This window comes from Salarias fasciatus, chromosome 14 (genome assembly GCF_902148845.1).
Source record: "Salarias fasciatus chromosome 14, fSalaFa1.1, whole genome shotgun sequence".
NCBI lineage: Eukaryota > Metazoa > Chordata > Actinopteri > Blenniiformes > Blenniidae > Salarias > Salarias fasciatus.
Genome location: NC_043758.1, coordinates 27,103,922 through 27,116,473, shown reverse-complemented (window position 1 = coordinate 27,116,473; position 12,552 = coordinate 27,103,922). Strand labels below are relative to the sequence as shown.

General features: G+C 39.0%; 1 protein-coding gene across 2 annotated transcripts in view; it reads left to right on the top strand.

The window, feature by feature from the left end:
* Positions 1–2,416: 2,416 nt before the first annotated feature.
* Positions 2,417–12,552, top strand: part of serpine2 (serpin peptidase inhibitor, clade E (nexin, plasminogen activator inhibitor type 1), member 2) — a 29,334-nt gene continuing 19,198 nt past the window's right edge. The window contains exons 1-9 of one of the 2 annotated variants that reach the window (XR_003932771.1): positions 2,417–2,574; positions 6,047–6,316; positions 6,468–6,695; positions 7,867–8,064; positions 9,946–10,144; positions 10,275–10,372; positions 10,937–11,023; positions 11,822–11,905; positions 11,987–12,091. Coding sequence is in view for 1 of the 2 variants with exons in the window: in XM_030107856.1 (XP_029963716.1) it covers positions 6,064–6,316; positions 6,468–6,695; positions 7,867–8,064; positions 9,946–10,144; positions 10,275–10,372; positions 10,937–11,023; positions 11,822–11,905; positions 11,987–12,024 (1,185 nt within the window). In the remaining variant the exon portion in view is untranslated. Of the gene's footprint in view, positions 2,575–6,046; positions 6,317–6,467; positions 6,696–7,866; positions 8,065–9,945; positions 10,145–10,274; positions 10,373–10,936; positions 11,024–11,821; positions 11,906–11,986; positions 12,549–12,552 lie in introns of those variants that run through there. The other variant, XM_030107856.1, reaches the window with a different exon arrangement.

The following is a 12,552-nucleotide window of genomic DNA, read 5'->3' as shown; positions in this document are numbered from 1 at the left end:
ACATTTCCCTGTGTTTTGCAGCAGAAGGTAGCATTAAAATTGCCATCTTGATGAGATTATAGTCATTTTAAAAAGTAATTGGTTTTGTGAAAATAGACATTTTCATCACGTGTATTCTGCAAAACAACAAACAAAAACTTCCAAGTTTAAATTTAAAGATTATTTTCTTGCTTTTTCGTCTTTTTGGTCGCTCCAGATGAAAAGATGTGTATGCCAGTAAATTCGAGAACAAAAATTGCAGTTGAAAAAAAATGTATGAAAAACACTTGATTCACACAAAAAGAATATTTAATGTGTTTATATCAAAGTGTAGACAATTATAGGGAATTAAAGTTAATAAAGTTACTGTAGTCATTCAAAATCTATATAAATCAACATTTTTATGATTGTTCATTTTTGAAACTGTTGAACTTGATCTCTAGATACTAAAAAAAGAGCATTTAAACTAAAATTCAGATGGATTGTTACGTTCAAGACAATGCCTGTGGAAATTTTCCCAACGTGACTTTTATGTGTAATTGTTTTTGTCAACCAGCTGTTGACCAATCCTGTCAACACATTTCATCATAACAACCTTGATGTTTCACAGCAGGCCCGGAAGTTTCAAATCAATACCTTCAAATGAATGATTCAACTGAGTTTACTGTTTCATGCAGATTAATACGTAAAGCCCTTTTGACGGCTGAAGTAAAGATGTCAGTGAATTTCCACACATGTTGCACAACCATGCACACATCCTGCACATGTTTAGTCTTGCTTGATGATAAGAGTGAAACTGAAATGTTTTCTTGGCTGCCCACCAGAACCGTGACGATTATATCTCAGACCCTGAGAATAAATCCACCTCGAAGAAGATGTTGCCTTGTTTTTTTGGTGTGAAGAATAGAAGAATGTAGGCGGCCTCGATCTGTGTGGTACACAGCTGTGTGTTCACTGATGAAGTCCTTGAAGCTCCCCAAACACAGACACGTTCACCCTGTTTATCTTCACAGGAGTCTCATCTCTGCATCCCTAAATGTCCAAAAACCCTGAATCCATAAGAAAAGTATTAGTGAGACAGACCCTGCTCTGGTGTTTGTCAAGGTAAATGTTTACGATGGCTTTAGTTGCAATTGTCCGCACACTCTCATTTAATCCTCTGTAACAGAAAACCTCTGGTAATCTTCTGTTGGGCAGCAGCAGAGAGGTAATGGAGTCTCATTTCAGGTGCGTGTGTGTGCGTAGCCACTGAAGTGTATCATCTCTTTAAACAGCAGGTTGTCCATTTTTAGTCATCGTTCAAGAATGAAGAGAATAGTGTATAAGAAAACGCATTTGGGAGATCTTTTAGATTTTATCTGTTCTGAAAAATGTCATCAGGCCTACAGAGTTGCAGGGAAGCGACTGATTTGATCCCAGCCATAGATGGTTCACCACTGGGGGCCCTTGAGCAAGGTAATTAACTCCCTGCATTGTTGTGTGAGGTATAGGTATGACAGATCACATGACTCACTGTACAGACATCAAATGATATATTTTTTTATCAGGTTCAAGTAAATGACAGAGGGAACAAAAAGAGTATTTTACACTTAAAATCAATTGTTGGCCTGCATGTCTCACCATTTCACAATTAGACTTAAAAGGGAACAAAAGAATATTGTTTTCTTTAATATTTCAGCAAACATTCATGTTTTACTTGATCTGATTAGAAAAATTGCACTTACAACTTCAGAATCATTCATCTCCTGATCATCAAAAAGGAAAAAAAAAATAAAAACATTTGAAAATACTGATGGACAACTATACTATGGCTAATCACAGGGAATATGGAAAATTGTCTCTGCTATACACTGAAAGTGGTTATGCTCATGGATTTCTTATAATCTTTGTAAAGCATGACATGCTGGTAAGTCTCCATATCCTGACATATATACTGATGAGGTATTATTCCTTCATTTAGGAAAAAGCTTTCGTGCACAAAGTAAGACTAAAGTAAAGTACGAATAACAAATTAAAACATTTTTTAGGCCAACTTTTGTCAGTTCTGCACTTGAACAGTTTTGATTTGTTGTTGTGAGTATCGTTGTTTGTTTGTTTGTTTGTTTGTTTGTTTGTTTGTTTTTTGTTTTTTTTATTTGCGGTAGTTGCGGCTGCTGCTGCTGTTGTTATTATTGTTGTTTCCGGTCTGGAGCGTCAACTTTCACCGGAAGTAATTGCAGGACTATACATTTTCGTTAAAATTTACCTTTTTATTTCTCTTTTTCCACTCTTCACAAAAAATGTATTCATAAATGCGTAAAATGAACGAACAATTTGCATTATATGTTGACTGCACGTAAATGAAAGCAGTGTAAGTGTAAGCTTTGTGCTTTTATTCTGAAGGTTAACCGGAAGTTTGTGTGGCGATAACGACTCGGGTGGGAGGCGGAGTTGATGGAGATAAATTCAGCTTTGAATAGCGGCGCAGTCAGTCTGAACTCACTTCCTTAGGAATAAAGACCATAAGTGGACCGTTCTCCGTTTCTGCTTTAAAATCAAGAAGTAGAATCCAGCTCCTCCTCCGGGGCTCTTCTTGCTCGTCTCACCTCCTGTTAGGTAAGAATTGACGGATCTTAATGTTCACCCTGCTGAACGTGTGCTCATTAACTACGTGTCCTGCCGTTGAAACTGCCCAAACTCCAGCTTTTAGACCGAATTTTGCAGTGTAGCCAATTGGAAGAACGTTTAATAACTCTAACATTTTGGTCAGGTGAGCTTTGGTTTACTTTTTTGTTCTGCGAAATGTTAAATTGCATCTTTGTGAAGTTTGGTGCGTTTACGTGATTTGCGTTACAATCGTGAAACAAACATTCTTGGAAGCTTTCAGAAAATAGGGGAAAACTTATTTGTCTTTTTTTCTAGTTGAACCATCCAATTTGCTAGAATAGTTCCCTTTTTCCAATTCCGGCATGATTTCATGTAACCCAAATATTATTTTTTTTTTCAACAGTGTTATTTTATCGGTTGAGGTAAATCTCTAGGTACACTGTATAACTTAAAGGATTATGTTCAAGAAGAACTCCTAGTATTAGTTACTTTTTATCACTTTTTCGTTGTAAAAAGTAAATACTTGAATATTGCTGTGAATGAGGTATCCGGGTGAAATTCAAACCACTTTTTTGTACAATCAGTCAAGTTTATTGGCTTTTTCTGTCAGCACAAAACTATTGAAAGGCATCAATTCATTACTAAACGCAAACTAGACATTTCAGTTGCGTTTATGCTCTAGTCTAGTGCAACTTGTGATTTTGAAAGTAGATGACAATGTTGTTAACCCAGCCCGAGACTGAGTGAAGACCAAGACTTTATGAGGCAGAGACCGAGTCAAGACCAAGACCAGAGCATCCCAGACCAAGGCAAAGACAGAGGCTTGAAGAGGCTGAGTCTGAGTCAAGACCAAGACCAGAATATTCCTAGAGCAAAACCTAGCAAAGGACAAGAAAAGGCCAAGTCTTTAAAGGGGCTGAGATAGAATCAAGACCAAGACCTGCTCTCGATTACAGCAATACCAGAACATGGTGTAACTTTTACGTGTGGAAAATTACATACTAAGAAAGTACTCAGGATGGTGTTACTAGTACTGTGAGTGTTGTATTGGCGATTTATCCATCACAGAACGGCTGTTTTGTGGAATCATACTGTGATTCACCACATAAAGTGAGTATCAGTGGCTCCTGTATTTCTTCATCTGAACTATCACTCTCACAACAGGTGATTATGTAGGTGTGGTCAAGGATGAGACAGAATCTGGAGAAATGTCAGGATCCCAAATTTTCAATCTACTTTCAGTGTGTTGGTAGATCAGCTTTAAGGTGCTTTTTATGCTAGTAACACATTATAATTTGGCACTGGAATATGCTACTGTATATTTAAGGTCTGGAGCTTGTATCTTGCATAAGGCAAATGTGTTTTCTGAATATGACAAAATGTTATCTTTAGTCATTTAGTTTCTTCAAAATGTTTTTGTTGTTATAATTCTAGTGTTTTTTGCTGCTTTAATAATAAAATAAAAGTAGACTCTTTCAAATGAGTCTACTTTTGACTGTTTTTCTTCATAGATTCAGGGAGGGAGCCATTAGAGGAGCTCTAACAGATTGGACTGATACTAAGCCTCATTAGAAATGTATTTTTATCCTCTATAAGTTGTTATAAGAATAAATAACTATAAATTTCTTCCAGCAGTCAGTATTTGTGCTGGAAAGGGTTAATTAATTTTGTTAGAATTTTAAAAACTGGAGTATACCTTCATGATGTTGATGAATAGCCTGATTAACTTTTGGTTAGTTTGATTGGATGTAATTCAAACTGCCTTCTCTTTCTTATTTTACTGTGCTTTAGGTGCTAATTTGTGGACTAAACCAGCTTGTTCCCTCTGTGACAGAACAAGAATAGAGAGGAAAAACAAGCATTAAAAAAAGAAAAATCGGCATCAGGCCTTGAGTCCATGTCTTGTGGCAAGGTTTGTTCTACTTCAAGGAACAAGGCTGAATCACTCTCCTCAAGTGGCCCCGAAACATTTAATTTGGTCTAAATTTAAAACCAGAGAAGAGAGCCATTTCAGTATTTGTGCCCATGGTCAGCCTGCCATCCATGTGGACGAAATGGTATTAAAATTGACCATTTTCCCTCAAGATTTTTATAATGTGTTTGGGTGCTGATTTGAATTGCGTTTTTTTGGTGTGTGTTCACACTATGTCAGGAGCCATATTTCACCCAAAAATGCACGTCACATCCAAGTCTATTTACCACTATGAATTTTCTTAAAAGCTTTAAAGTTTTTGGGGTGGGGGAAAAAAAATTGGCAAACAAAAAATATCAATGCTTATATGACTTGATTTTTTTTTCCCCCACCCTTAAAATTCATGTCATTTAAACATTTTAATTTAATCGTAACCATTAGTTAAAGCTGTAATTTCAACGGTTTACTCGCAGTTTTCACAAAACTTACAAGTGAGTTCACTGAAACTTTATAAACTGTCATTTCTAGTATTCCGTTAACCTCATGAATGTCTCTGGCACGCTCCCTCCAAAAGTAGTGGCAGTCCAGTAATGTGTTCCTTTATTTCCAACACTGTATTTAGCTGTATTCCCACCACAGCGACAGCCAACAGAAAGTCTTATTGAGTATCAATTAGCAGCTTAGGTTCAGAAACTGGATCAGTTTATTTCCATGGTAGATTGTAGCATCTGTAAGAGTGAGATTCCTTTTTCTAAAAATTTGTAGATTTTAACAAAAAGCCAATGAAACCTGATATAAAACCTTTTTAAAACACAAATCCAAGCTGCAGTGAGACTAATTGAGATACTCTCCCCAGTCCAGGAAAGTCTTGCAGTCAAATTTCTCAGGTGTCTGGACTTTCGAGGATACTCCTCACATACAAAGAGATTCCCAAACAATGTGATTTAGTTCAAACACACATCCTTCAGAAGGATGGATGATACAGACACTGATACCACTATTTCAGAAGACATTTCCCTTGTTAAACCATCAGTCTGGTAATTTAGCTTCAGGTCTTTTGACTCCAAATGTTTCACTGAAGGTTTCTTTTGTCGACAGACCAAAGGGTCGAGGGCGTTTGCAACCCCTTCAGGCCCTCTGTTCGCAGCATCAACTCTGCCTCTTGTGTTGCCAAGCAGGTCGTCGGTATGAACAACAGCCTCGGAGGATAATAGTCAACCATCCCTGACCTCCTGTCACCCTCAAAACACTGGAATTAGTTTATGCAAAGTTTTTGTGAACTCACTGCTTTTAATTCCTCTTTTCTGTCGTATTTAAAATTTTTTAATATGCAGATGATTTGTGAACATAATTGATGAGTTCAGTCAACCTTTCACAAAAGGTGTATTGTGTCGACACTGTGACAACTGTAAATTTGCCACCCTAATGCAAAGTGCAAGAAATATGCTTTAAAAAAATGAGAATATTTAGGAATGAGAGCTGTAAATTCTGAGAAACTGTGGAGTTTCAACATGGTATTGATTCATGCTAATGACTTTGAATTCTCTTCCATCTCTTCTGTTGTTGCAGATTCCGCAGGCTTCACGATGAAGCAGCTCTCCTTACTGTGCCTGTGTGCATTGGTGACCTTGTACGGCGTGCAGTCCCAGACCGGCACCTACGGTGAGCGAGGCTCTGATCTCGGCATACAGGTGTTTCAGCAGGTAGCCCAATCCAAGCCTCTGGAAAACGTGGTGCTTTCCCCCCACGGAGTGGCTTCCATCCTCGGCATGCTGCTCCCTGGAGCCCAGGGGGAGACCAGGAAGCAGCTCCTGACTGGACTCCGCTACAAAAAAACTGGTGAGTCAAGTAGATTCAGATGAACTGCAGCCACCGGATCGGACATCAGAGGACAAACGTGACCCACACCACCTCCACCCAGCACAGTTATATCTTAAATTGTGTTCTTTAGTTATTTCTGTACATTCAATGCTGACCTGGTCTGCCACAGGCCCTTACAGGATGCTGAAGAAGCTGCACAAGAAGTTAACATCCAAGTCAAATCAGGACACTGTCCTGATCGCCAACGCCATGTTCAGCCAGAAAGGTTTCCCCATGGAGAAGGATTTTCTGGAAGCCAGCAGAGCCAACTTTGAGTGTGAGACCAGAGGACTGGACTTCAGCGATCCTCAAGCAGCAGCAGATGAAATCAATGAATGGGTCAACAACAAGACCAAAGGTGGGGGTCAGGGTCTGCACTGCACCTGGGAAGACCTTTTAATTGTGTTATAATAATGCAGATGTGTACTGTTAGTTTCACAGATCTAATGCTTTCATGTCGGTTTACTGTCAATTGGTCTGTGAAGTTAAAATGACTATTTATATTCTAAATCTCTATCATTAATGTAAATATCAGCACCGAGTTTGCTTAAGTTGGTCACTCTGTTCCAAACGCAGACGCAAAGTAAAAGTGAAGTTTATAGTCAGTGAAAGTCTATCAAAGCTAAATATGGACGTATTTGATTCCATATTTCTTTCATTGCTGAAATGAAAATGAATGAAAATCCTTTGTTCACCTCCACTTGCATGTATTTCAATCCTGAGCTTACAAAATTTAATTAATTAATATTTCATATTTATTTGCTGATATCACCAGAACGAATTAGTCCTTCAGTATTTTGAAGAGAAATGTTGATGGCTGAATGATTGGATTCATTTCAGACATTTATATCATGTCTTCAACAGCAGGAAATGAATATGGGTAAATTTCTAAAGTTAAAGTATTTCTGAACTCCCTCATCCCACTTGCTCACACTAACAGTGATCTATCTAAAAATGAAGAGGCAAAGCTTATTTAATCCTAACCTTCTGTATTCCAACACGCTATTTAATATGTCTCTCAATACTGAAACCTTGTAATTGGTGTAGAGCTGTTTGAAATAAACAAGTACTTGCACTGAAATAATTGATAAAACATTTGATCAGAACTGCAACCTTACATCTGTCAAGACTTTCGGCATGGTGAATTTTGAATTGAAGGGTGTTTAAATGTCTGGATCAGTCAAAACTTTGCAGGCAGAAATGTCAAATCATTTGCATTGACTTAAATTTTTAACCAATTACATAGAATTGGACTTTTCCCACAGCACAGTGGTTGAAAATCGCTGCCTTACGGTTATTTCAGCATCCTAAATATAACTGGTTTTTGTGGTCACACAACAAAGAGAACCAAGTTCTAGTTGCAGTTTTTCACATCAATCCGTCTATTAGTGTTTTCTGCTGCGTTGAACTTTTCCTCTCTGCAGCTGCATCATGGCCGTCTTCATCTGTGGTGTGAGGAATGTGAACGATCCTTTAAAACCCAGGCCTCTGCTGGTTGAGTAACGATCCTCTGCGGCACATTTATCCAGGTCACATCCCCAGCCTGATCAAAGCCGACATGCTGGATCCGGCTCTGACCCGCCTGGTGGCTTTAAACTCCATCTACTTCAAAGGCCTGTGGAAGTCGCGCTTCCAGCCAGAGAGCACCAAGATGAGGACGTTCACCGCGGGGAACGGCAGAGTGCTGAAAGTCCCCATGATGTCCCAGCTGTCGGTCGTCAACATCGGTGGGTGAGACTGAATGAAAGCTCTGCTTTGTGTCAGGCTGGAAACGGTTTGAATACTTTCTTTGGTCACTGTTATTAGGTACATAAAGTATATATACTGAGGCACAATCTGAAAAACAGCTCGGTTTTTGTAGTTTCTGGCAACACAGGAGTAATGCTCTCCATTACTGTGTTCTCTGGATTATAAGGCTTTTTTTTTTTTTTTTTGTTTTAGTTGGTCATGTGAAACAATTTTATATCCAAATATACCAATCTGACACCAATAGATGTCACTGTATGACCACTGAAAACTGCTACAGTACCATAGAAACACAACTGATACTACTGTGTTTGATTGATGAAGAAATGAAAATGTTTCGCACAAATCCACACAACTGAATTTAAAATAAAAATGGACAACGGAATCGGAGGAACACAAAGTTCAGAATGTGGAAGAAAAGCAAAGAAGTGTCTGGCAAGTAAATTAGATGAATAATCCAGCCTTTCTTTTCTGTCTCAAAGAAGACCAGGAGTCATTCTCTGTGGAATATCATGAAGATCACTGAACAAGAGAAGCAGATGCTCTCACACTCCAACCTGCTGCATCATGACACTGCTCTTTATTTATTGGTGTTACTGAAAGCTGGTTTGGACGTGCCACATCCGCAGCATATTACTGAGTCCTGTGTGAAATGAAACAATATCTCAGTCAGTGGTCTATATTTAGAGAAGCAGTCATGTGACTGTAAGTAGATTCAGCTTCAGCTGTTCGGCTTCTGTAGGGTTGACTTTACACACACTGGGACTTGTTGCTTTACCCAGTTAAAAGCTTAAAATCACTCCAATTGATTTAATTTTATGAATCTTATAGGATCCACACACACACTTGGGGTGATGTCTTTATAGGATGCTGTGCTGCTGTTAAGTTTAATAGTGGTATAAAATGTAGGAACTGTAGGGGAGGTTCAGTTAGATGTATGTGGTGTGAGGCCAACACAGCTGTCCCCCTTCATGAGTCTGTTTTCATTCTAAAAGTACAATAATGGTGCTTTTTGCTGCTTTGGCTGCTCTTTTCTCAGGAAGATGAATGTTTTCCCTCAGGAAGTGATGCACTTCCAGCTTGTTTAAACTAAATAAGAACAGTGAGCAGTGATCGTCATCCAGAGCCAAACAAAAACACCTTCACACACAGTCATGCAGACTCATGCTCAGCTATCAGCCAACACTGTGTGTCATGCATTTGAATAGAAACAGAATGCAATCATTTGGAATTCTCCTAAATGGAAGTTTATCGTCAATCATTCAAAAATAACAAAAGAAAAACTACCAAAAAACAAGTGGCACTGTTTGCGTGTTCTCCATAGTGCAAAAACATACATTTATGGTTAATTGGTGTCTCTGAATTATATTATTGAACTGTGGACATGTCCGGCATTTATCCTGTTTTCACCTATAGTTTGCTGTGATGGGCTCCAGCCCACCACTGTCATAAATTAGATGAAGTAGTTTACAGACGATAGATAAATTGAGTAAGATGATTGTGGAGAAAAAGGAGAATTTTTCTTCCATCTCCAGGAACGTTCTTTGGATTTCGCCATTATCTCTCGATCAGCACATCAGGAGAAATGTTTGTATTTCACAAACATTGAATGCCGGCGGTGGCGGCAGGAATAAGCCTGATCCTGTACTGGAAAACTACTGCAAGAGCTCTGAAACAAGTTGATACACTTCTGTTTTGTCCAACAAAGAGAAAGCATGCAGACAATGCAGATTTGTGAATCACTAAAACACGAGACATCAGAAAAAACTATTTCCTCCTCCTTTGTCACTTAGCTGTACACACTGTACTTGTGACTAAAAAAGACACTGAAGTGTAAATCAGATCCTGTGTTTGTGTATCAGGAGTGGCCACCACACCGCAGGGCGTCAAATACAAAGTGATCGAGCTGCCGTATCACGGCAACTCGGTGAGCATGCTGATCGCCCTGCCCTCCGACGAGGACACGCCTCTGTCCAAGGTCGTCCCGCACGTCAACACGGCCGCCGTGTACAACTGGACCAAGACGATGCACAGCCGGAAGGTCCGCCTGCACATCCCCAAGTAGGAACACACACAGACATGAATGCACAAGCACATAAACACACACACTTTTTTGTGTTGGCATGATTGATTTTGTATTAAGTACAACGTCTTTTTGTGTTTTTGTTGATTGTGTGTGTGACTGTTCCAGGTTCAGCGCTGATGCGGAGGTGGATCTGGAAGCTCCTCTCGCAGCTCTGGGAATCACAGACATGTTCAGTCAGGACAAAGCGGACTTCAGCCACCTCAGTGAGTGGAAGCGGAGCCTCTGCTCTCAGACACTCGGCATCAACAGGAGCAGATCTGTCTGGTGGCTGTTTACTGCTGAGAGCTGGTCAGACGGATGAATCGTGTCTGACTGTTCAGCGTGAAAACTGAATCACCTTCCGCCTGTGGAGGGAAAGTGTGAACAGAGCTTTGGTGCCATCGAGTGGTGGATTATACGAACTGCAGGGTTGTGATGGCATAAACAAGGAGTGTCAAATATGTTGTAGTCCAAGGGCAGTTTCATCTGGAGTTCACTGAACTGGTAAAATAGTGCCATGATAGCCTTTAAACTTCAATTTTAAAGTCTGCTTATGGCGCAGAGGATACCTGAAGGAAATGTTTTTCACCAAAGCAAACAACTGCTACTGAAAATGGCTGTATTCTCAACATAAAGGACTTACTGAAACCGTCTGCTGCTAAACACAATAAAATGTCACAAACACTTCTCCTTTAGCAGCTGAATTATGAATGTTTTTTTTACCAACTCATCCTGCTGACACCCCAGCTGTAAACTGACCTGAAAGATGGAATGAATTGTGTTCTCAGGTACGGAGCCTGTGCACGTGTCGAAGGCACTCCAGAAAGCCAAAATCATCGTGAACGAAGACGGAACGAAAGCAGCCGCAGCCACCAGTGAGTATTTACTGAGTGCAGAAGCTCAAGGTCGAAAACCCTTTAACATAGTCTAAAGTAGATTTTCATTAGTGTATAAATGTAAAAATCCTTTTTTTTTTTTTTTTTTTAACCTTTTTAGAGTGATGTGTATTTTTGTAAAAACATCATGCATAATTGCAATAATGCATATTAATGCATGATGTTTCCAATGTTATACTTATGACCAAAAAGCACCTTGAAATCATTTCATCAAGTTTTAGATGGTCAACAGTTGGTGCCTCATAAATTGTATGAATAACAGAACCAACAACATAATTAATGGTTCTCCTTTTCTCTCATCATCAATCTAACCTGTAACCCTTGATTTTTATTTAGTATTTTACAGCTATACTCTTGGTTATTCATCTTTTAATTTACCAAGAAATGTCAACTGACCTATTAGAAAATGAGATTAAAGCTAGGCAAATATGCTTTCATGTTCTTTAACTCTCAACGAGTAATTTGAAAATGAAAAATTTCAACATTACTACTGAACATTACTTTAGTGTTACCAAAGCTTATTATTTCTGTCAAAATGTCACGACTTTTAGTTTAATAAACTCTCTAAATTAGCTAAAATCGGTCTTGGGTTCTCATGGAACATGAGTTTTTATCAAAAAAGTAGTTCAACAAACGGGTAGCTTTAAGTGGGTGTCATTTTCAATTCCACCACTAGATGTCACTAGTCCACACTGTACTACTCGAGGCCCATGAGATACATTAGTAGTTCTCACAGGTTTTTGTACTTCATGTTTTAAAATTCTTTTGCGTGTTCAGCTGCTGTTTTGCTGACGCGGTCCTCCCCACCATGGATCTCTGTGGACAGACCGTTCCTCTTCCTGATCAGACACAACCCGACAGGTACACACCGTCTTTTATTTCTAATAGAGCTGTGGACAGAAAAAAGGAGACGTCTGATGTTTTGTTCCTGTCTGTCTCCAGGTACCATCCTCTTTATGGGCCAGATGAACCAGCCATGAGTCCAGCCGTCGTCATCACCAGTACAAGAACTGCCCACACTCACACACACACACACACACACGCACACGGCTGTAGACCGATGTACAATGTGGACAAATATTTGTTTTAAATATTGCTTTTTAAGTTCCCAGTTTTTTTTTTCTTGTAATGCATAACATGTTGTATAAAATGTTTTGCAGACTAAAACTCTTCCAGCTGTTTTAATATTTTGTCCACTTTTTTTTTTTTTTTTTGTTTGTTTGAGGCGGGGGGACTTTCTTACATTTTTAAAAGACTTTGAATGTCACTTGTGTGTTTTCTGAGCTCGTGAATTTGTGTTTTATGTTTTGAAGTTTTACATCTCGTGCGGTTGTCGCTCCTAAGTTTGTCTCCTCGGTTATGGTGGTGTACATCACACATCAAGACTTTACATTCATTTAAAATGTTTTATTTTCTTTGTTTTGTTTTTTTTCCCCTGAAGAGGGAACGTTGTGATACCGGCTTCACTATTGACAACAAATAAAAACATATTTATAATGTGTGACTTT